The 22,776-nt window shown below is 31.3% G+C and overlaps 2 protein-coding genes across 2 annotated transcripts; one reads left to right on the top strand and one right to left on the bottom strand.

The window, feature by feature from the left end:
- Positions 1–222: 222 nt before the first annotated feature.
- On the bottom strand, positions 223–1,158 carry LOC115886010 (NADH dehydrogenase [ubiquinone] 1 alpha subcomplex subunit 13). The gene is made up of 2 exons (XM_030905037.1): positions 935–1,158; positions 223–654 (listed from the first exon to the last, which is right to left on the bottom strand). The coding sequence occupies exons 1-2, from the start codon at positions 1,020–1,022 to the stop codon at positions 296–298; spliced, it is 447 nt and encodes a 148-aa protein (XP_030760897.1). The 5' UTR covers positions 1,023–1,158; the 3' UTR covers positions 223–295.
- Positions 1,159–1,194: 36 nt separating this feature from the next.
- Positions 1,195–22,321, top strand: LOC115886009 (protein SMG5). Its single transcript, XM_030905036.1, has 8 exons — positions 1,195–1,576; positions 1,629–2,417; positions 2,559–2,949; positions 6,373–6,567; positions 7,047–7,382; positions 11,770–12,072; positions 14,912–15,179; positions 21,637–22,321. The coding sequence occupies exons 1-8, from the start codon at positions 1,506–1,508 to the stop codon at positions 22,023–22,025; spliced, it is 2,742 nt and encodes a 913-aa protein (XP_030760896.1). The 5' UTR covers positions 1,195–1,505; the 3' UTR covers positions 22,026–22,321.
- Positions 22,322–22,776: the final 455 nt, after the last annotated feature.

The raw sequence follows: 22,776 nt of genomic DNA, 5'->3' as shown, positions 1-22,776 counted from the left end.
TTTGTTAAAAAATATTCTCGTCGTTGACTATAGGCAACCAGACATACATCGAACTGTCAATAGAAATAAAAGATATTTTTTATTAGAAAAAGTTAAATATATTTTAATAATTTTGAGCTATTACAATATAGTAATACGTAAAAAAACGACTACTTGAGTTCTATAACGTAATGCAGTTATCTGGTAGATCAATTAATGCAGAAAAAGAAAAATACAGGCACAGAAAAGGTATATACAATATTTAATTAGAAATTATCTCATAAAACATCCTACAAGATAGGTAAAAACATCCTTCTTAAGAAATGAAAGAGATATCGCCTCTCTTAGCGACATCGCTGTATTTAGCGTGAACAAAGTATTCATAATAGCTAGGATCGTTCCATGTGTCATCCTTCTGAGTCTTGTAAATTGGTTCTCCGTACCACGTTCCCACCTTCCAGCCAGGTACATTCTTCATCAAGTCGGCCTCTTCCTCTCTATTCCGCCTCAGCTGCTTCAAATAAGACCTATCCCTTTCGGCCAGCAAAAGAGGATAAATGGCCAAACTGGCGCCTTTAGTTTCCAGTTCTCGTCGAGCTACTGCCTTAACATTGAGATGATAAAGGAATGCAGACCCCGCAGTCACTCCAATGTATATCCCGAATATGGCATATCCTAAAACAGAGCATTGTTTCTGTCTAAAATCAATTTAAAGAGATAAATTGTGGTAAATAATGACAACAGTATACATTTAACTTTGTTAATATCCATAGAAAACATTAAGTGTGCTACTGTAACTATAATTAATATTATATAAGTGTCTCTGTTCTTTTATAAGTGTCTCTGTTCTTTTATAAGTGTCTCTGTTACGAGTTTCTTTAGTAAAAACATAAACATTTGTTTAGTAACTCAATGAAAAGCTTATTATGTAATTGAAAATAAGGAATATACTCACCGTTGAAATAGCTCAGAGGTGGAACTCTTTTAAAGCTAATCGGTTTATATCCACCCTGTGGGGGCATGTCTTGTTTAAATTCAGTCATTTTAAGATTGTTTGTCTACTCTTTTAACTTATTCTTTCTTGAATAAATATCCGATTAACCTAAATTATATAAAACATCTGACACCCATCTGACACCAATCTGACACTGACAGATATCATAAAAAACGGAATCTGTAAATTTTTGGACTTTGTTTTCAAATATTTTATAAAACGCCCTAATAATTTAAGGAAAATTTGAATTTTCTACGGAAAATTGAACACTATCCTCGAGTTTAATTTAAATTAAATATTTTCAGAGCGATATTTCTAGAAGTCGATTTGAAAAAAAAATGACATTGACGTTCAATGATATTTTTTTCGCATGGAAATTGATAAGAATTTGTAATGGTGTCAAAATATTTTATTAGCGAATCTAGATATGGTACAATGAATTTTTTACGTTTTTCATGCGCCAAAACTTTCGAGCAAATAAGTAAGCTTAGAAACTCTTGACCAGCAGCAGCTTACATGAAGATGAGTTGAAATGAAGAAAACTTATAACCTAATAGATATTCAACAAAAAGAGGGCTTGGAGCTCTCCAAAAAGCTCTATAGGTAAGTATATTTTGTGTCCTTAAGCCAAATGTGAGTATTAACTAATTTCTAGAACAATAAGTGAGCATGCTAAACGTTTAGACGATGCTCGCAGCTGTATACGTACAGTACCAGATTTATTCACGCCCGTACTCAAAGCACAGCGTAGAAAGTTTTGCGATTATTGCGAAAGGCTGATTTTCTCAGATCCAGTGTTATATGGCCGAAAGTTGGAAGAACTACTATGGAGAAAAGGGTTTTATGAAGTAGTATCAACAGCCAAAAGCATCAAAAAGAAGGAGTTTACTTCTGATGAGATATCTTGTCTCTGTGCTCATATAAACGCAGGAATAGGGTTTTACCATCACATTTTATCGAAATTACAGTGGCAGTTCAAGCTAAACTTAAAAAATATCATCGATTGCTGTTTAATTTTTGAAGAAAGCCATGATTCATCTGATACAAGTTTGGAGGCTTTGGAGTGGGCTAAGCAGTCAGTACATCAGTGCCTAATTTACCTCGGGGATTTGTGCAGGTATAAACTTGAAATACAACCAAATACAGGACCATCACTAGCAAGCAGGTACTACCTACAAGCAATTTCATACAAACCTCAATATGGGATGCCTCACAACCAAATGGGCACATTAGCGATGAGCCAAAACAACTTTCTGGATGCAGCCTATCATTACTTACGTTGTTTAATGTGTAAACATCCTTTCGAAGGGACCAGCAACAATTTACTGAACCTGTTTGAAAACAATTCTAAAATTATCGAGAAATTGACCTTAAATGACAATGAAGATGCTGATTGTATTGTTGAACCCAGCAAGGCTGAAAGTATTAAATGTTTTATTGCGAGGTAAGCTTTTATAAAATGCTTTCAATTAACCTACATATGCTTTTAAAATTTCATTTAGATAAAAAATGTTCTTTTTGGAGCCTTTGGATAATATTTTTGTTTGTATCTGTTGAATAATATAGGGATATCTTTTTCTTTTAGATTTTTATTACTAATAGACATTTGGTATTTTAATAAAAAAGTGTCCAAAGTATACAGTTTGTGTCACCAAACCAACAAAAACCTAGGAGAATGTCTTGCCTTTTCTAAGTTAGCTTTGAGCGAATCGGGCATCTCTCCAACAACAGACGTAGAGAACTCAGATGGAGAAATTACATCAATCAGCAGCCAAATGGTTTTTAAAATTATAGTTATTTGCTTACTGACAATTTCCAAATTACAAACCGACAATTCTGCCCAATTGTCAACTTTAGTTGCATTTACACTAAGTATTTACTCTCAAATCGTACAGAACATTACCAGTAACATACAGGAAGCTGTTTTAAATTATCCGTTACCGGAGGATAGCAAGAAAACAAGTGGAATTTTAAAGGTTGGTAACTTTAAAATAATGTACAGGGTGAGTCAACGATAGAGTAAACTCCATTATCTCATTTGTTTCCAGATTTATAAAAAAATGTTAAATATCAGAGTTATAGGGAAGGTTAAGATACATATTTTAAAATTATAATGGAGTATACAGGGTGCTTCAAAAAAGTGTGGCGGATATAACATAATATATTTTTTTAAATGCAACACCCTATTTTTTATTTTATTTTTAGATTGTGTTTTGTAATATTTGAATTTGTTTAAACAAATGTTCGATTTCAGTGTGGTAAAAAATTGTCAGTGATGCCATATGCCATTGTTTCTGAAGTAGAACTATTAAAATTTGGTAGGAGAGTTTTATAGAGATGAAGAAAAAGATATATGTTAACATATTTTAATTAGATGCCTTCAGGGTGTTCAAAATATATTTATAAATTTCAACTACTTAAAATTAAAAAATCTCAAATTTTTCAAATGGTGAGTACCCTATATATTATTATTTTTTCGAGTAGATTTCGCAAAACTCTTCAACTTTTATTAAGTATCCTAATATAGATTAGGTGTTTTCTAGATGTTTTAGCATAAATGAAGTGGAAAAAAATATTAAAAATTGAAAAATTCAGAATAAAGCTTGATTTTCATGCAACCTTTGTCCGACGATACGATGATACAATATTAATTTTATCAGTTGAATACAGACTTCGAAACGGTTAACCAATCGAAACCTTTAAATACAATCAATGATATTAATATTGTATCAACCGTGGCTAACACCATATTCAAGGCCTGACTGTTTTGACAGTTCTACCGAAGTGGTCCAGAGTTAGTAGTCGTAAACAAACCAATTGTTTTCATTAGTTTCGCAACAAATCTGTGTTTTTTACGCGTTTCTATGCTAATAAAATTATACTAAATAATTTTGAGTGAATAGTGAACTATCTAGATCCGATTCATAACATCGTACCCGCGAAAAAACCATACTTTCGGTAAAAATTATAGTAACACCGGCGATGCCGGCTAGGAAAAAGTTGGGGAATTTATATAAAAACATAATAACGTTAGTGTTAGTGTATAGTGTTAAACCAACGTAAGTGACGTGTATTTTTATGTAAAACAGTTTTCGTTTCTTTATTTTTACTTTGTGAAATAAAAAATTCCGCGACATTGTTCTGTGCCTGTGCCTTGTAGCAGCAATTATAATAAGTCCTCAGGATCTGTCTACATTCTCTTTCCCAACAATATTAACTGTAACTAGGTCACGTCCAAAACCTATAGAACATGCTGTGCCTACAATTTTTCCAAATCAACCCTCTTATGGACCCTCTCTGCATGTTCCCATAAAGAGAAAACGTCCCGATGAAAGAAAACAAGATTTGGAAATTCAAGATGAATAAATATTGAAAAGTATTATTATTATTATGAAATGGCAATATATTTTAACGAAATTAAATGAATTTGTACTTTATTTCAGTATTTTATATAAAAAAAATTTTATCTTTATCTTTTTATTTACGATTTATGGAGATGGTTACTTGATGAACATCGAACTACAAATTACTTAATGTTAATAGTTAATTCTATCTGATATCTACATTTTTTAAATATGTTAGGCAAATTTTTACAATTATTTTTAATTAAACTTTAAAATGTATTCTGTCGTTATCTAAAGATTTGGAAATTCAGGATGAATAAATATTGAAAAGTATTATTATTATTATGAAATGGCAATATATTTTAAAGAAATTAAATGAATTTGTACTTTATTTCAGTATTTTATATAAAAAAATTATATCTTTATCTTTTTATTTACGATTTATGGAGATGGTTACTTGATGAACATCGAACTACAAATTACTTAATGTTAATAGTTAATTCTATCTGATATCCACATTTTTTAAATATGTTAGGCAAATTTTTACAATTATTTTTAATTAAACTTTAAAATGTATTCTGTCGTTATCATATACAATACATTTTCTTGACTTGTCGATAAACGTATAGTTTTCAAATTTTTTAATATTTGGAATTTTTTTATCACAGGTATATTATTACTAGTTGCTAAATACTCGCTGACGCAGTTTTAGGACACGCTTTTTATTATCTAGATTTTATTTTGTTCATCTTATGCTGTAGTTTATTTCATATTAATATTCGTGCTTTAGATCTAAATTTTAATGCAATTCAATTACTTTAACGCGATAAAAAGTTAATGTTATTTTTTAATACCTTTCTGTATAATATTTTTCATATTTATATCTGGCAAAACTATCAATAAATACTATTATTTGTGCAAAACCTATATGCAGTACCATATGGCACAATACAAAAGCCGGACTAGTGCGGTGACGTCACAAATCGGTGTCTCTGGCCTGTCTGTCATGTTGGTCATGTATCAACGTATCGTCGGACAACGGTTGCATGAAAACCAAGCTTAAGTTCGCAAACTATTAAAAATTGGTATATGATATATCTTATAAAAGATGAAGAATCTTGTAAAATCTGTCAGAAAAAATGGTAATAATATATATGGTGTGTCATTTAAAAAATTTGAGATTTTTAATTTTAAGTGGTTAAAATTTATAAATCTTTACATATATTTTTTTCTTTGTCTCTATAAAACTTTCCTACTAAATTTTTAATCGCCCAACTTCATAAACAATGGCATCACTGACAATTTTTTACCACACTGAAATCTAACATTTGTTTAAACAAATTCAAATGTTACAAAAACTATTTTCAGGTATATAACATTATATATTAAAAAAAAAAAGGATTTTACCCAGAATCTAAAAATAAAATAAAAAAGGGTATTGAATTTAAACAAAATATGTTATATCTGGCACACATTTTTGAAGCACTCTGTATACTCCATCATAATTAATTTTAACATGACAAACATTAACAACCTTATAACTTTTATACTTAACATTTTTTTTGTAAACCTCGAAACAAATGAGATAATTAAAGGTATCTCCATGGACTTTATCGTTGACTCACCCTGTACAGGGTGTTCACGTATATTTTAGCCAATATTTTTCAGAGTTTAAATTATGAAAGATATAGAGTTATGAAAGAAATATTTGTTTATTTAGTATTCCAAAGCCTTTCCAAATAGAATGTCACGAAAATCTTTCTGCGGAAGGGTATAATTTTCATTTTTTCAACTTTTTTAAAAAAATATAAAAAATAGCTGAAATCGGTGACATGAAAACACGTTTCTGTTTTTTATTCTAGCCATTTTTCTAAACATAAATACGGAAAAACTTCTTGCGAAAGTATACCATTTTCATTTATTGATAAAATATTGTAAAATATACTTCCTACAATCTAGAGCTTTGTTTCATTTAATTTCTAAAATAAATGAGATCATAGAGTTTATAGTTTACTCGCCTTGTAGAATATAAACAAAATATTTTTATATTTGAAGGATTTGATTTGCGGTAGAAAAAAGTCCAAAACCAAGCTGAGAAGGCGAAAAATTGTTAAAGCAGAGAGTGATGAAGATTCGGACTTGAGTGAGAACGAAGATGATCTTGAGTATAGTAGTTCAGATGACTCGTTTATTTCCGATGACGAAAATGTTCTGTTGGAATCATCAGATGAAGAAGGTGATCCTGTAAAGGTAAGAAATTAAAAAATAGATAGTTAAAATTGTTAAGACGTGAGAATATAAAAATAATTTAACCTTTCCTTGGTGAAAAATAGTACATTGTTTTATTAGGAGTAGAAATGACACTTTTTGTGGCGACACTGTAAGTTTGACATACAGCCGAGGCACAAAATCATTTTTACTCCGAATAGAACATGCAATATTTTTTTCAAACGCCACAAATAGTTTTTTAAACAATTTCAAATGCTCCAAATAATATAAAAAGATTTAAAAGTCATACCTTCTATGTAATTATATATTGAGAAACTATATGGTTACGCTCGTTGAATTTGACACTTTATGTCAGTTTAATAATATATTTTCATACCTTTATGCTTAACTTTGATTTTCATGCGTCCATTATCCGTTGATACGATGGTCCGACGGCGCTATTATTGGTCATAACGTTTTTGCGCCACTTTCATAGAAAAATAATTTTGTTTTTCTTTAAGGTGTCGAGTGAGAGACTGTCCGAGAAAACCAAAGATGAAGAATTACCAGTAACAAACGGTTTAAATCACGCTGAAGAATCCGCATCAAGTCAGCCAAAGAATAATTCGTCGGTTTTGAAAAAAGTGCAAAAAATGAACGTCAACGACATGTTGGAAATTATAAACGAGTCGGGATCGTTGCAGAGCGTCAAAATTATGAACGACTGGCTAAAATCCGACGAAGAAATCATAAAATCTTGCGGAAGCAATACCCAAACGCTAATCAAACAGATTGTGTATTTGATTAATTTGTTAAATATCAACTTGACAAGCACCAAAATAACTAATAGTATAAGGGTAAGTATTAACATGCGATAGAAAAATAAACGACGTCACGGTAGTTTTTGAAATGTCGATTTTAGTTTATTTTTTATTTCCTCGTCTAACTTTTTTATGAAGTGTGAAAACTAGCATAACATAAATTTTAGTATAAATATTTTCCAAATCCAATGACAACAGATTTTCTTTTCGTAAAATGGTTCCTCTGGTATTTACTCCATTTTTTGTCTCTTGTAAAAAAACGCCACATATATTGTATAGTTTTTGTGAAAAAAATTGTTGAAGAATTTATTTTTCCAAAGCAGACCTAGAAAATATACAGGAAGTTCCAATTTTTTGTGGACATAAATAAATAAATGCCTTTATTGTCAAAAAAATTTTCAATTTGTAGACAAAGGTAAACTAACAAACAAAGTAAAAAAACAAGGTACACAAACAAACAAACAAAAGATAATACAAAACATTATACAAATAATATTGTCAGTCTTATTGTTAAAATAAACATTTATAAATGTTTATAATGTTAAAGAACAAAAAATAAAAATAATATTCAAAAATATTTAGCTAGTTTATAGTAAAATATCAATGACCTCTAAATAAATTCATTTCGATGTCATTAGTAAATATAGCAATAGCAAACATTAGACCAGTGTTTACAAGATCAAATTTGATTTTCAAAATATAATTCATTTACAGCGTAGAAAGCCTTGTCTAGTAAATAAGAGTTCAATGCTTTGCGAAATGAAAAAAATGATGTTATGGATTTGATTTCAAATGGCAGGTGATTGTGCATTTTTTTCGAGTTGTATAATATTGAACTTTTAACTAACTCTGAGCGTGGGGTAGGTAGATAAAGATCTTGCTCCGCGTTCCTGAGTGGATAAGTGTGAGATGGCCTTTCTTGAGAAGCTGATACATGTTTACGTATTAGGCAAACGGATTCAAATATAAATAAGGAAGGAAGAGTCAATATTTTTAATTTTTAAAAAGTCCCGGCAATGAGTTCTGCTGTTTAGTCCCAGTGAAGATCGAACAGCTCTCTTCTGGAGCCTGAAAATGCGGTCAAATTGAGTCGCACAACACGTACCCCAGAATGGAAGGGCATACCTGAGGTGCGACTCAAAAAGTGCATAATAAACAGTTCTAGCCACTGACAAGTTAAGCTCCTTAGAAACAGACCTTAATGCAAAACAGGCAGAGCTCATTTTTTTCGACAAAGCTTCGATATGTATGTCCCATTTCAGAGAATTGTCCACAACAAGCCCCAAGAACTTTACAGATTTGTTGGTGTTGTTAAGTACAAAAGGCTGCAGCGAGTTTTTATACGACAAAGCTTTAGTTTTAGAAATGTTGAGACTCAGGAGGTTCGAATCGCAACAAGATTTAATGGTGATTAAGTCATTTGATATAATCCTATGAAGTGCCGTGATGTCCTTGTTGCTCCAAGTGAAGCTAGGGTCGTCCGCAAAAAGACATATTTTGCCACTGATGTTTATGTTAGCAATGTCGTTAATAAAAAGAAGAAACAAAATAGGGCCTAGTACTGAGCCTTGTGGTACTCCACATTCTATTGGCTTGCTAGAAGACAACGTGATATCCACCCTCACAAGTTGACTTCTGTTGCTCAGATACGACTTAAACCATTCGAGAGATGATCCCCTGAACCCATAGTGCTGCAGTTTATTAATTAAGATCTTATGATTTACACAATCGAACGCCTTAGAAAAATCACAGAAAATTGTTGCTGTAGAATGATGGTTGTTTAGGCTGGAGTAAACTTTATTAAGGAGGGAAAACATAGCGTCATTTGTGGACTTGTTGCTTAGAAATCCAAATTGATATTCAGTAAGTATTTTGTACTTAAACAGAAAAGATACCAGCCTTCTTTTAACCAACCTTTCTATGATCTTAGATAGCGTTGGAAGGAGTGCAATTGGGCGATAGTTAGTAGCTTCATCTTTGTCTCCTCCTTTATGCAGAGGAATGATTATTGCCGTCTTAAGACATTTTGGAAAAATACCATTTTGGAACGTCATGTTTATTAAAGTTGTTAGGTGATTCAGAGTGCTTTCTGGCAGATTCGAAAACATTTTTAAAGTTAGCCCGTCGGTCCCACAAGAGGATTTATTTTTGATGGTATTAATTGTATATATTATACATACATAGAACAACTACATATTTTTTGTATCAAAATAAGTTTAATTATTTATTTTTATAATAAGCACATAGTTTACCTTTATACAAAAGTGCTTTGTTTGTCTGTTAGAGGGCGTCAATCAAAGATAAACCCAAACGTTAATTAATTATATCTATGTCAGTAAGTTAAGAAGCTCTTAACTCACGCATTTTGAGTGAGTTAAGAGCTTCTTAACTCACGCATTCTCATTACCGCACCCCTTGTTTGGATGACTACCAAAGAGAAAAAAATATTTTGTAAAACATTTATTTTGCTCTAAATTGGAAAAATATGTTATGAGCGCTTTTTCATTTCCATAGTTGTGTTCTTTTTTTCGGTGCACCATTTTTCATACTTAGAGTATGTATAGTCATACTTCTGTTTTAGTCTTGCTGGAAGCATATAATATTGAATATAATAATATTGAAAAACTTTTGTATCATTCCTGATGAACTTTTTAGGCTAAAATTACGTATTAAATGAACCAATATATTTTTTTAAATCGTTAGTTTTTGTTAATAACACTTAAACATTTTATATAGAGCAGACTAAAGATTAATCGATATACAGGGTGTTTTAGACTTGGCAATTCAAACTTACGGAATAAATAGAACATCAAGAATAATGAAAAAAGTTTCTCTAAACATGTGTCCGGAAATGCATAGTTTTCGAGATACAGGGTGTCAAAGTTGTATTTTTATTTTTATTTTTTTCGCCTAATTTTCTATTTAATTTCAATATTTAGATGAAAATTGGCATCTAGAGGTTTTTTGACATAAGAAATTTAAATGTTATCCTTACTTTAATTTTACTCTTACTTGAGGGGAACACCACCTACATATTATATTTTCATTCATTTAAAGTTTCGTGACTTTTTTGTAAGACCTTGTATAATATTTCTATTTGGATTTGAAATAATCGATGCACGTTATACGTCAAAAAACTCCTAGATACCAATTTTCATCTAAATATCGAAATTATGTAGGAAATTAGACGCAGGAAACAAAAGTAAAAATAAAATTTTGGGACCCTGAATCTCGAAAAGTATATGCAAGCATTTCCGGATCCGGACACATGTTTATAGGAACTTTTTTCATTATTTTTGATGTTCTATCGATTTCTTAAGTTTATAAATAGTATAGATACAAAAAAAATGGGAATAGAAATTATTCCCAGTTACAGCTAATAGAAACAGTGTTTTGTATAGTATTGATGTACATAATTGTTCATATCTTACGAAGTCGCAAAAAATCGCAGTAACTCTATTTAATTTTGAAAACTAGACTATTTGAGGAAATAAAAACATAACCCAGACACCTGGCCCTTTGAGGAGAACCCACTTATTTTTCTATATTTTTAAAAAAGAAAACAATCAGTATATTATAATGATACGTTTTTTGCATTAAACCGTGATCATAATGTTACATATTGTTTAAAATTAAGTACAAATAAATAAAATAAACTTAACAGTACTTGTATCACCCGTTGTAAACCTGCCACAAACTTCTAAAATATTTGGAATCACTTTGTACAAGAAATCTTTACATAAGCGGAATAAAATAAACCACGTTTCGACGTTTTAAGTGCACATACACTTACCATGGTAACCTATGTCAGTTATTATATTATTTGATGATTCTCTAGAGTTTTCTTAACTATCATTAATTAAAAATAAAGGGGTTTTCTCAATTTTATTTTTTTGAATTATTCCACGTTTTAAGTTGTTTCTGGCCCAATGTGCGGCGGTGGAGTTGGAAAATATTTATGCTAAAATGTATGTAGGAGTGGGGTAGTTTTCACTCTTCCCATACTTTTTCTTGATTTATCTGAAAGTCAAATGTTAAAACACTTAGTAAAACATAAACTTCCAAAATCTTATTCAAAACGGAATAACGCTTTTTAAAATATCTGAAAAATGTGTTTATTTTTTTAAAAGTTTGATGCCCTCTAGTGGACAAACGATGCACTTTTGTATAGAGGTAAATTGTGCCCAATGAACTTATTTTAATTCATAAAATACGCAGTAGCTCTATGTCCACGGAATATTGGGACACCCTGTATATAAACAAATATTTTTTTCAGTGTATAAGTGAGTTTAATTGTCAAAGCAAATAGACAGAAATTTTCGTTCATTCTTATTTCATAAGCTACTGCGACGTCTTTTTACTTCTGATGATGTAGTACAGCAATAGAATTGTTTATTTTTTTAATATTTCTCTTTTTGTTTAGATATCGGAGATTCTAAACAACGAAACTAAAATTCCTCTTTCCGAAGATGTCGTTTTAAAAAATTTCGATCTTTTCAAAGACACGCAGGCCGGTTATGATTGGAATTATCCCTTCAAGAAGAATATTGGATTGAGAGATGAGTCTATTATCAGAATAGTGAAGATTTTGTCTTTTGGAAAGATTTTGACCAAAATCGAGGAAACTGGAGTGACATTCAACGAAGACAAAAATATTTTTGTTTGTAAATCTGAAAATGGAATGGTAAATGAGGGAGTTTCTGCTGCTGCCATTATGGAGGAATTGGTAAGTATTTTTTTTAATTTTAGTTTAATATAAATTTTATATACAGAGTTATTTGGCGTGAAGTATTGAATCCACACTATTAGATTTTTAGAAATTGTGAGTGATGGGATCATTGAAGGAAATATTGTGCTGAAGTTTTTTATTTACTAAATTTTGTGTTGCAATAATAAAAATAATACTACCTTATACAGAGTGTCTAAAAAATTATTTTAAATAATTACTAGCTTTCAACAGCAACAACTTCTTTAATTTGAATGAAACACCCTGTATATTTTACAAGAATCAGATGCAGAATTTAATTGTCCATCATATTATACAATTTTTTACCTAGCTCTTCAAGTTTTCACAGAAAATGCATTATCTTATAATTTAGACCAGATTTCTCAATATACCCATGGAATATTGACATTTTAGATTATTTTTAAAGATGATACATTTTCAAAGAGCACAGATACTAATATTATTGATATAGTGCGCTTATTTTATTAAAAAATAAAAAAAGCTATTTAAATATTTGTAAAAGAGGGCCAATTAATATGATCCGAGTGTTCGAAGTACATTAATTGACTGTATTTTTTGACAAATACTTATTTATATCAAGAGAGACGTTCACATTCATAGCTTATCATTATATTAATTTCTGATTCAAATCCACATTTTTTTAGAATAATTTATTAACGAACACAATTAAGTATGGAATTAATTAACATTTGGGCGGAAATAATGGTGGTATATTTAATTGGTATACTCTTTTACAAACATTTAAATAGGTTTTTTTGTAAACAAATGGGCTAGCAATACTATCGGTTTTACCCCTTGTACATTTTGTACATTTGTTGCTTTTAAAAATTATTTAAAATGTCAATATTTCATGGGTATGTTGATAAATGAGGTCTAAATTATAAGAAAATACATTTTCTCGGAAAACTTGTCACTCATCGTCATTTGCAAGCCAACTGGACGCCATTTTTTTGATCAATGTTTTTAATAATTTTAATCTTTGTAATAAGAAGTTAGCTAAGCTGTTTTAAGCACGTTGAAAACACAAATGCATACTTATACCGGGTGTTGCATCGTCGGACGGGACATAGGAAATCCCATGTAAATTTTAATGGGCTCAATTATTGGCTTCCCTAATTATTTTAGAGAATAATCTAACTCATTCCTACATCGGAAATTTTAAAGATGTATTTATAAATACAAATTAATATGAATTAAAGTAAAATAAAGTAATCAATTACAAGGTTAATTATAGTATTATTACAATATTCAATAACTTATTAATTTAGGTACTATTAAATTGTTAGAACTTTAGGATTTAAGATGTTCAAATATTCCTCCATCGACTGCTACTACTACTACTACTACTACTAGACATCCGACTGCTAGACAATAACCCAGGCGATCATAAAATTCTCTTCTTCCATTCGCTAGTTGGTAAACTGAAATTCTATTACATTCAGCAGAAATAGCATTTTTTAACTCGTCTAGATTTGGGTATTTTTTATCCTTGTATATCCTGTTTTTTAAATAGCCCCAGAGAAAGAAATCATTTGGCGAAATATCAGGAGACCTTGCTGGCCAATTTACTGTATGATTTAGGCCAATAACGTTTCCGTTAAAACTATTGTCTAAATATTCTCGAACAGCCAGGGTACTATGTGTCGGGCAGCCATCCATTTGGTACCAAACTTCCTGATTTTCCCTAGCGGCATCATGTAAAGCAGGTAAAATATGATTTTCGAGTAGTTCCAAATAATATTCTGCATTTAAATTTCGCGTAAGAAATAATGGCCCGATAATATTGTGTCCGAATATCCCTGCTCAAACATTTACTTTCTGTGGATATTACGGCCTTGTTTCGACAAACCTGTGTTGGTTTTCTTTGTTCCAATATCGATAATTTTGAACATTGGGTTCATTATTTAAGGTAAACGTGCATTCGTCAGTGAAACATATGTTTTTTAAAAATTCCCTCTCCGTGTTTGCTCTTTCTATCATATCAAAACAAAACGCCTGTCGCCGTATTTCGTCCTCATCTCGTAGCTCTTGGTGCTTTTCATATTTGAAGGAATAGTATTTATATCGTTTCAAAATTCGAAACGCTGTAGTGTGATCTATTCCTATTTCATCCTCAAATTTCCTTGTGCTGATCTTTCCATCGTTCTTTTCCACGCACAATAAAACTTCCAAGTCGGTATCATTTCTTGCATCTTCTCTTTGTTCCTGCCTTGCTTCACATCCGCAGTTATTTCTTAGAGTACCTTTGGTCTCAAATCTCTGGATATTTCTTGCGATTGTAGATTTTCCAGGTATCGGTCTATTCGGATACAGAGCAGCAAACATGTCCGACACCTTTTGATAACTATTTCCTTGATAATACCATTTAATCATCAATACTTTTTCTTCGGTAGTGTTATTCATGGCTAATATTTTCGATGTAGGTATGAGTTTTCAATAATAATAATAAAGCACTAAATAGATAAATTTCTGAAATGACAACTTCATTTGACAGTTATCTTTTACCTTGACTGGTGCTCATAAGTAAATACAGGGCCATAAGAAAGGAGAAATATTTAAAAAAGAAATCGGCGATAACTAGTAAACGGGCTAATCAAAAATATCTAAAGTTATTCTTTTGAATGTGGGTTTTAGTGCTCTTCAATAAACCTAAATAGAATTATTCTCTAAAATAATCAGGGAACCCAATAATTGACCCCATTAAAATTTACATGGGATTTGCTACGTCCCGCTCGACGATGCAACACCCGGTATACGAAATGTTTATAAATAATGTTTAATCTCAGGTTTGAAATAAAAATTAACTTGTTTTTTTTAGGAACGTCAAGAACTAAACGCCACCCCATCCAAAACCAGCCTGACCAATGGCGACGTGCAAAAAACCAGCGCCACCTCCGACAAGATGAAGCACATGGGCCAGTTGTGGCTGGACGCCGAGGTTCGAGCGCTGGAGACTAAGGTGGGCGGTGCCAGACCGGCGCTTTCGCCATATTTGGTCCTGGACGCTGACGCCTTGATTAAGTGTACGAACATGGTCAAGCAGCTGGTCCATGCGAGGAAGTTTATTGTTCTTATACCAGCAGCAGGTAAATTTTTGATTTTTTAAGGTTTTCTAATTTTTTCTTATGTATGTTTTTAATCTTGTTTTTTCTTTCATTGTCTTATTTTTTAATTTTTACTAGTTTTTTTGGATAGTTTTTCTACTTTGACAGACGTGATAAAAATAAGAACCATTGAAATTTTTTCATTTATGTGTTTTAATTTTTAAATGTTCATGTTTTTTGATAATTTTCCCTACATAAGAATCGCTTACACAACACATGCGACTTATTTTACGACTAGAACTTTCCGGATTTATTTCAATCTAAGCTGGTATATTAATATCATAAGCTTTTATAAAATAGTGCCCTCTTGTTTTTTAAAGCTACCAGCACAGATTATAAACTTTGTTTTTTTCTTTATTGTTTTTCGTGGTTCCAATTTTCGGAATCGGGCACTAGTTAGGTGACTAGTTTGCGCACATAGCACGCCCACTTATGGCTTCTAAAATTGTGCACAGCGCCTGCCCGGCACAGTTATTAGAGAGATATCGGAAAACCGAATAGCGTCATGCAGTATTTACGCGTACCTTATCATGGTTACGATATGCGTGAGTCAATTTTTAACGCAACACCCGCTAATAACGTTACCGCCTGACGTAATTTGCGGATCAATTACACCAAGCGCTATTTCTAAATAACGTTTAAAAATTGCTTAAATGGGCATGTGCGGGTATTTACAACCTGGGCCTGCCGGCGAGATTTTATTTTAGGTTATGTTTGAATTGTTTTGAATTATTACTTTAGTTTTATTAGGTAATCTGATATTTAAGTAGCTGGGATTAGTTTTAATTAAATAAATATGGCCCAAAATATGGATTCCACCTCTTCCAATATTAAGGAACCTATAAAGAGGCTTAGATTTACAGCAGATAACAACTTAGCCCTTCTAAGAGAATTTGTTGCTTGTTGCCCTAAACCCACTGGCAGACGTTGAACAATAAAGCACTGGAAATAAGCACTTTAGCCCTTTAATTTTAAAATACCTGGTAAAAAAAACAATTTCAAAGTTTTAAATTCAAAGTTAGGTTAAAGTTAAGTAGCGGACGCGACGCGAACAGAATTCTTTCCGATCCGATAACTATAAATGAAGAGAGTTAATACCACCTCACGTAAAGGAAATAACACCTGGCCTTATTAACGTCCATGCACGCTATTCGGTTTAACGATATCTCTCTATTACGCTGTTTATTGTTATTTTACGCGAGTTTATTTTTGCGCACAGGAAATTTTACTCGTTTGCACATCGTCATAAAAAACAATTTTCGTACTACGAATTAGGGACAAGATTTTTATCTGTATACTTATAGGATATCTAATCTGTGCTACCAGCAACTGCTAAATTTCTTGAAATCCTTGCGAAAATAGTACGATGAGGCTGTGTCCTTTCAGGATACAATGTTCTATAACTTGCGCATGCCATATCGGAATTTCTATTATTTTTGAAATAAACATCATACATATCTCGTGTTTCCTCACTTGTGAACATATTGTTGAGTGTTAATACACTTTACACTATCTACTATAATTTTTTGTGTCCAGATTTGATACTTATTAAAGTAAACCAAAATTAACTTGCTGTCATATAAAGTGTCATTTGGATTTCCAAGGCAGACTTGATCTTTTGAGCGAATTTTTAAAAAATCTATTTTTTTTTGGTAAATTTACATAATAATGAATAAAAATTAGATACCGTATAGATTATTTTTTGCTCTATCTAATAGTATAAAAATTCCAAATGGCGGCCATAAGAAAAGAAAAACTTGACTGTTGTGCGAAATCTATAAGGCTTAGAAAATTTCTGAAAACGGCATTTAAATGGCCGGGGTCAAAAATATAAAACTACCAACTTACGTTGCAATAGATATAATAGTTCTGAAGATATTCTCATATAAAATAAACGCATTATTTTCATTTTTTTGACATAAATCCGAAACTAATCAAGATACCGGGGTTTTCTTCATAGGTGTTTGTCAAACTTCTAATTACGCAACTTTTGTCCCATTTAACCGATTTCGTATCTATCGTGCTTTCTGAGATGCCAATATTGAGCATCGAAATTGTCACCGCCCAGCAGTGTTATATAGCAAGTGTGAACCGTCCTTTATATTTAAATATTTCTACTGTGAGTGTTAGTGACTACTGTTAATAAATTAATTAATTTCTAAGATATACAGGGTGCTACAAATTCGAGGTACGAGCATTGGTATCTCGGTGTTCGTAATATATACGAACATGGTTAAATTGAGGCAAAGTTGCGTATTGAGATGTTCACCAAGATGAAATCAAAAAAGTTTTAAAAATCCCAAGGATTGCTGAGTTTTTTGGAAAAAAAAACGGATTTTTTTGAAAATGAATTTTATTTTTTCCTGTCGTTAGTTTTTAGAAAATCAAAAAACTAATTGCACATTCTCATAGCCACTTTATTAGGGCTATCTAGTAGTATTTTTAGATTTTTAAATTAACTGATAATTTGTAAGATACAGAGGCCAACTTAATTTTTTTAAATGCGGACCTGCATTTTTTATTTCAGATTTTGAAAGAACTCGGTCTCCTGAGTACAATGATATGCCACACTTTATACTTTTTTTTGTTTTGGGCATGAGTACAATGATGTGCCACACTTTTTACTTTTTTTGTTTTGGCTTGAAATTATAATAATTAATATATAAATTAATATATAAATGATTTAAGAAACCTCTTAAATTATTTAATCTGATTATATTCATCGCAACAATATTGATTAGCGCTAATTATATATCCAGGTCAGAAATTTAAAGATACTATTTCTAACTTTTTTATTGTGAATTTGAAATCTCAATGTTCGATCTAATAATATGCATAATATTAATCGTTGTTATTATAAATAAATCAACTTCTACACACTAGTTTCTAATGTTCTGCATCAAAAGGGTTATACTCCATGGTACAAAGAATACAAGGTATGATATTGCGCAGGTTGGTCGCTACGTCACAGGTGATAACAGGCGCTATTGGTCAGCACGCTCCGCGCGCCAGTTCAAATCGTCAAGATATTGTTATAAACCTGTTTTTTTTGTTTATATACCGTCATTGAATTATCGCTAAGCAGGTTACTGTGGAGCAGTGCATAAGGAGTGGCTAGGGAAGCGAGAGACCGGAGTTCGAATCTCGGCCGGAACATCACTTTTATTTATTTTTTAAATACTGTTGTATTCTATGGTTTATTTTTGTAGTATAAAAAAGAACTATTTATTCTGTTATTTTTTAATCTCCGTTATTAATATAAATTGATTGTTAGTACAATACCTCATTTAATATAAAATAATATTCTACTTTTTGAAATGTATCGGGCCCTAATTGTACCTAAAAGTAATATATTTTTAGTGATATACCATATTGTAAACTATTTAATATTTTAGTCACTTAAAAAGTTAATTTGCATTGAATAATTGCCTACCATTAAAGGAAATTTGAGCTATATAATCCTTGATGGGCATATTCTGGGTATGCAAATACTTCCTTTAAATTTTGGGTGTCGTTCAACCGATTTATTCTCAAAACCAGAAACTTCTACATATAAAAAGAAGCAGAGGTCACTAATTATAATAAACTTCACCCTTGGTATTACTTCCACTAATTATAATAAACTTCACCCTTAGAATTACTTCTATCACAATTACAATACGTTCATCTGCATTGGCATTTTCTACTTTTCGATGGGAAACAATAAACTTCCCAATATTTTTTAAATGATGTAACAATTCCTCTTGTGGTTACTTTTCCATAGATATCCTCAACTCTGTCCTCATGTGAATTCAGAGGCAATGAAAATGAAAATTATTTACCATAAACATCGCAAACTAAAAACCTAATAAACAATTTTATACCGAATATAGAAATAAATTCAGTATTCTTACCTATCGTCCAAATCCATGTTAATAGATAATTATTATTTTTAAATATATTTTTGGAACTGCTGGTTTTAATAATTATTAAATTAAACGAACTAAAATGTCTTAAAAATAAACAATTCTTAACCATAACCTGAAAAATGCAGATCTCCTGTCAACTTTCTTTATTTTTTATTCATTCATTATTTTCCTAGTGACGTCACAGGTGGTATGCGCGAACTGAACGAAATTGGAGCCGCTATCGATCATACCTTGTATTCTTTGTACCATGGTTATACTCTGTTTTTTTTTTGTCAGGTAAGATTTCGACAGACGATGACAGAAGAAAAGCAGATGACGTCCCATACCAATCTATTTATTTTACTAAAAAAAGTTTCTAATAATTTTTAAGTTATCTATGGATGGGTTTAAATATAAATTCGTCATGCGTCGTCACTTGTTGTTTTTAACCAGTTTTATTGGTTTATTTCAAAAATGACAGATCGTATTTCAATTTTATTGGTTTGACGGAACGATGAACGACAAACGGACGCCGATGCGTATGAACTCGCCTTTAGATTTTTGACGTTTGTCAAAGTCTTGCCAAATTATAGGTTATAATTTTGTGACAACTTTTGTCAAATACCCTGCGTTTTGAAAGATGATCCATTTTGATTCGTGTTATTTCGTGTGTTTTGTGTCTTTTGAAGTCAAGTGGAGGAAAAATCGAGTGAAAATTAACTGTAGAACCCAGAGCACAGTTTATGGTTAATACTCGCTGCCCAAGCAGAAAGTCTTATACAGATACACCAATAAAGTTACTATCAATAAAGTTCGTATACCATCTCGTCGTAGATAAGTGCATCTCGAATATGGTAGAAGGACCATACTAAACACATACTAAAACTGGAGTAGCTGTAAAATATCGACATCGCACGATAGGTAAATAATGGATTTTAGTACTGCAGAAAAATAATGTCAAAAGGTACTGGTTTAAAAAAAAATAAGATGAAAGTTAATTAATCAACCTGTGAGGTATAAAATTTGGTAAGTGTTATTCTTAATAAAGTAGTTTGTTTTATTTATGTTGTTTTATTTATTCCTGCGGAATATTACAAATTTGTATTTGTACATAAGTTATATTGATAAATATAATCATAAATGCGGGAAGTTTCATAAAGCTTGAAAGTAAGAAATAGTTCTGTTTTATATTTTTTGGTATGTGGTGTCTTGTTTTTGTTTGTTTTATATTAACACATACCGTTTTTTATTAAATAAAATAACTCGATTACATTTTTTCAGTTTTATACAGTTTTTTTTTCACAATATTTTGAAGTTACTTGTCAGTCAAATTTTAAATACATATATTAATTTCCTGCTATGCGTTCCAGTTGTATCAACTTATTTCTCTTTGTAAAATAAAATAAACTACTTTGAAATTAAAATGACAGACACATCTATCACTGTCAAGGATCTTTTCGTTGGACAGACTATACCACCCTCCTTATTGAACAAATTTATTTTTCGTTCAATTTTATTTATAGCGCTTTGAACTTTCTTCTTATACTTCCGAATGCATTTTGTAGTCTTTATTGTAAATGTTGAGATGAATTGATTTCACTTTTAGAGATGACGTCAAGTAATGTAGCTACTTGGCAATAGGTCCAGAAACCTCGCTGAACATTATACTGCTGTACCATTTCCAATCCATCTTCCGGGAAAATGGTTTGATTGTTTATATTATATTATATTTGTATTAATTATTTTATATTATTTTATTGCATTTGATTTTCCATATTCAATGCTTTACTCCACGTCATTGTTAAGTTTGAATGCTAATCTCAATATTGTAACGATGAATAGATTAAATATTAAAAAAAAACAGGACCGAACTTGAAATTAGTTTAAATAAATTGTGTTCAAATGTCAAAACAAAAAAAAATATTAAGTGTGGCATATCATTGTACTCAGGAGACCGAGTTCTTTCAAAATCTGAAATAAAAAATGTAGGTCCGTATTTAAAAAAAACAAGTTGGTCTCTGTATCTCACAAATTATCAGCTAATTTGAAAATCTAAAAATACTATCAGATAGCCCTAATAAAGTAGCTATGAGAATCTGTAATTAGTTTGTTGATTTTCTAAAAAGTAACGACAGGAAAAAATAAAATTGATTTTCAAAAAAATCAGTTTTTTCCAAAAAACTCAGCAATCCCCGAAATTTTTAAAAGTTTTTTGATGGCATCTTGGTGAACATCCCAAAGCGCAACTTTGCCCCAATTTAACCATGTTCGTATCTGTTACAGTTACCGAGATACCAATGCTCGTTCCTCGAATTTGTAGCACCCTGTATAGTTATTAAATTAAAAATAAAACATAAAATCTTTAAAAAATTATATAATAAATATATTGTTTCACAATTTTACATTAAGATTCATCTCATAAATTCATTACACTCTGGTGGCGCTGTCGCCATCGCTTGTCACTCAAAATTTGTCACGTGCATCGGAAATTGTTTTGCGATTACTTTATATGATCTGAAATGTTAACTATTTTTTTTTGTTTTCTTTTGCAGTCGTGTCCGCCTTGGACGACCTGAAAAAGCAAAAAATCGAAGCGCGCGACGCCATTCGCTGGCTCGAGTCCCAGTTCCACCGCGGCAACCGTTTCTTCCGCTCGCAACGACCTCAAGAACGGACACCCATCCCCTTCATCAAATACCCCAAACGCAAAGACAAAGAGATGCACCTCTACATCCAGATCGTGGAGTGCTGCCACTATTTCGCCGAGCAGCAACGAGGCGCCAGCAACGTGGTCACGTTGCTGACCGGCAACCAGACCTTGCTGACCAACGGCGAGAACAAAGAGTTCAGTTACGTGGGGTTGGCGCAGTCGGTGGGGATCGTGATCGAGTCGATCGCTTCATTTTATAATCGATGGAAAAAAGGCAAAGGGAACAGGTGAAGGAATGGGAACAAAATGAAACTGAGACAACGGGACAAAGGAAAGATTTATAAAAAATAAATAAAGGCGCGAGGGAAAACCTGAAAGATTCTCCGAGGAAGATGAATTTTAACTTGTTTTTTTTTCTGCTTTCTCTCTGTTGAGGATATTATTTAATATTAACCTTCACTTCTTAAAAATATTGTGCTTTCTTCACTACGTATATTTTCCTCTTAATCCTTATAATTGACTAGTATTGTTATAGATTTTTTATTTCTGTTCTTTACTTTGTTTAATAAATGATTTTGGATTTTAAACAGGTTTTTTTTTAAATTAGCACGTGTAAAACTTTCAATTTAATTTTCACACCCCATAGTTTGAGTTCAATAACCACATTTACTTAACCACATTACTTAAATATGATTATTAAGTTCAACTAATTCATATTATTAAAACGTCTAAAATACAAATATGTATTTTTAAAATTAATTCTAAGTTCATCTCATCTCTCTTAAAAATTGCTACTTCTCAAAATTTCCCATTAAAAAATAGACCATATATATCATACAAAATAAAATAATTGAAAGATCAGGCTACGGAAAATCACACAAATTTTCGGAAAAATTTTGACACCTGCACACGCACACAATCGTCAATTAAAAAAAACTACTATTTTAGTATTTTAAATATTTTAATAAACGCAAAAATAGCACAGTATTTATAAGGTGAAGTTATAAAAATTTGGAAGAACTAATAATGCACTGACGTACAC

The sequence above is a fragment of the Sitophilus oryzae genome, unplaced genomic scaffold, assembly GCF_002938485.1.
Source record: "Sitophilus oryzae breed Bouriz unplaced genomic scaffold, Soryzae_2.0 scaffold_466_pilon_pilon, whole genome shotgun sequence".
NCBI lineage: Eukaryota > Metazoa > Arthropoda > Insecta > Coleoptera > Curculionidae > Sitophilus > Sitophilus oryzae.
The sequence above is the reverse complement of the archived record's forward strand: the minus strand, read 5'-3'. Positions and strand labels throughout refer to the sequence as shown.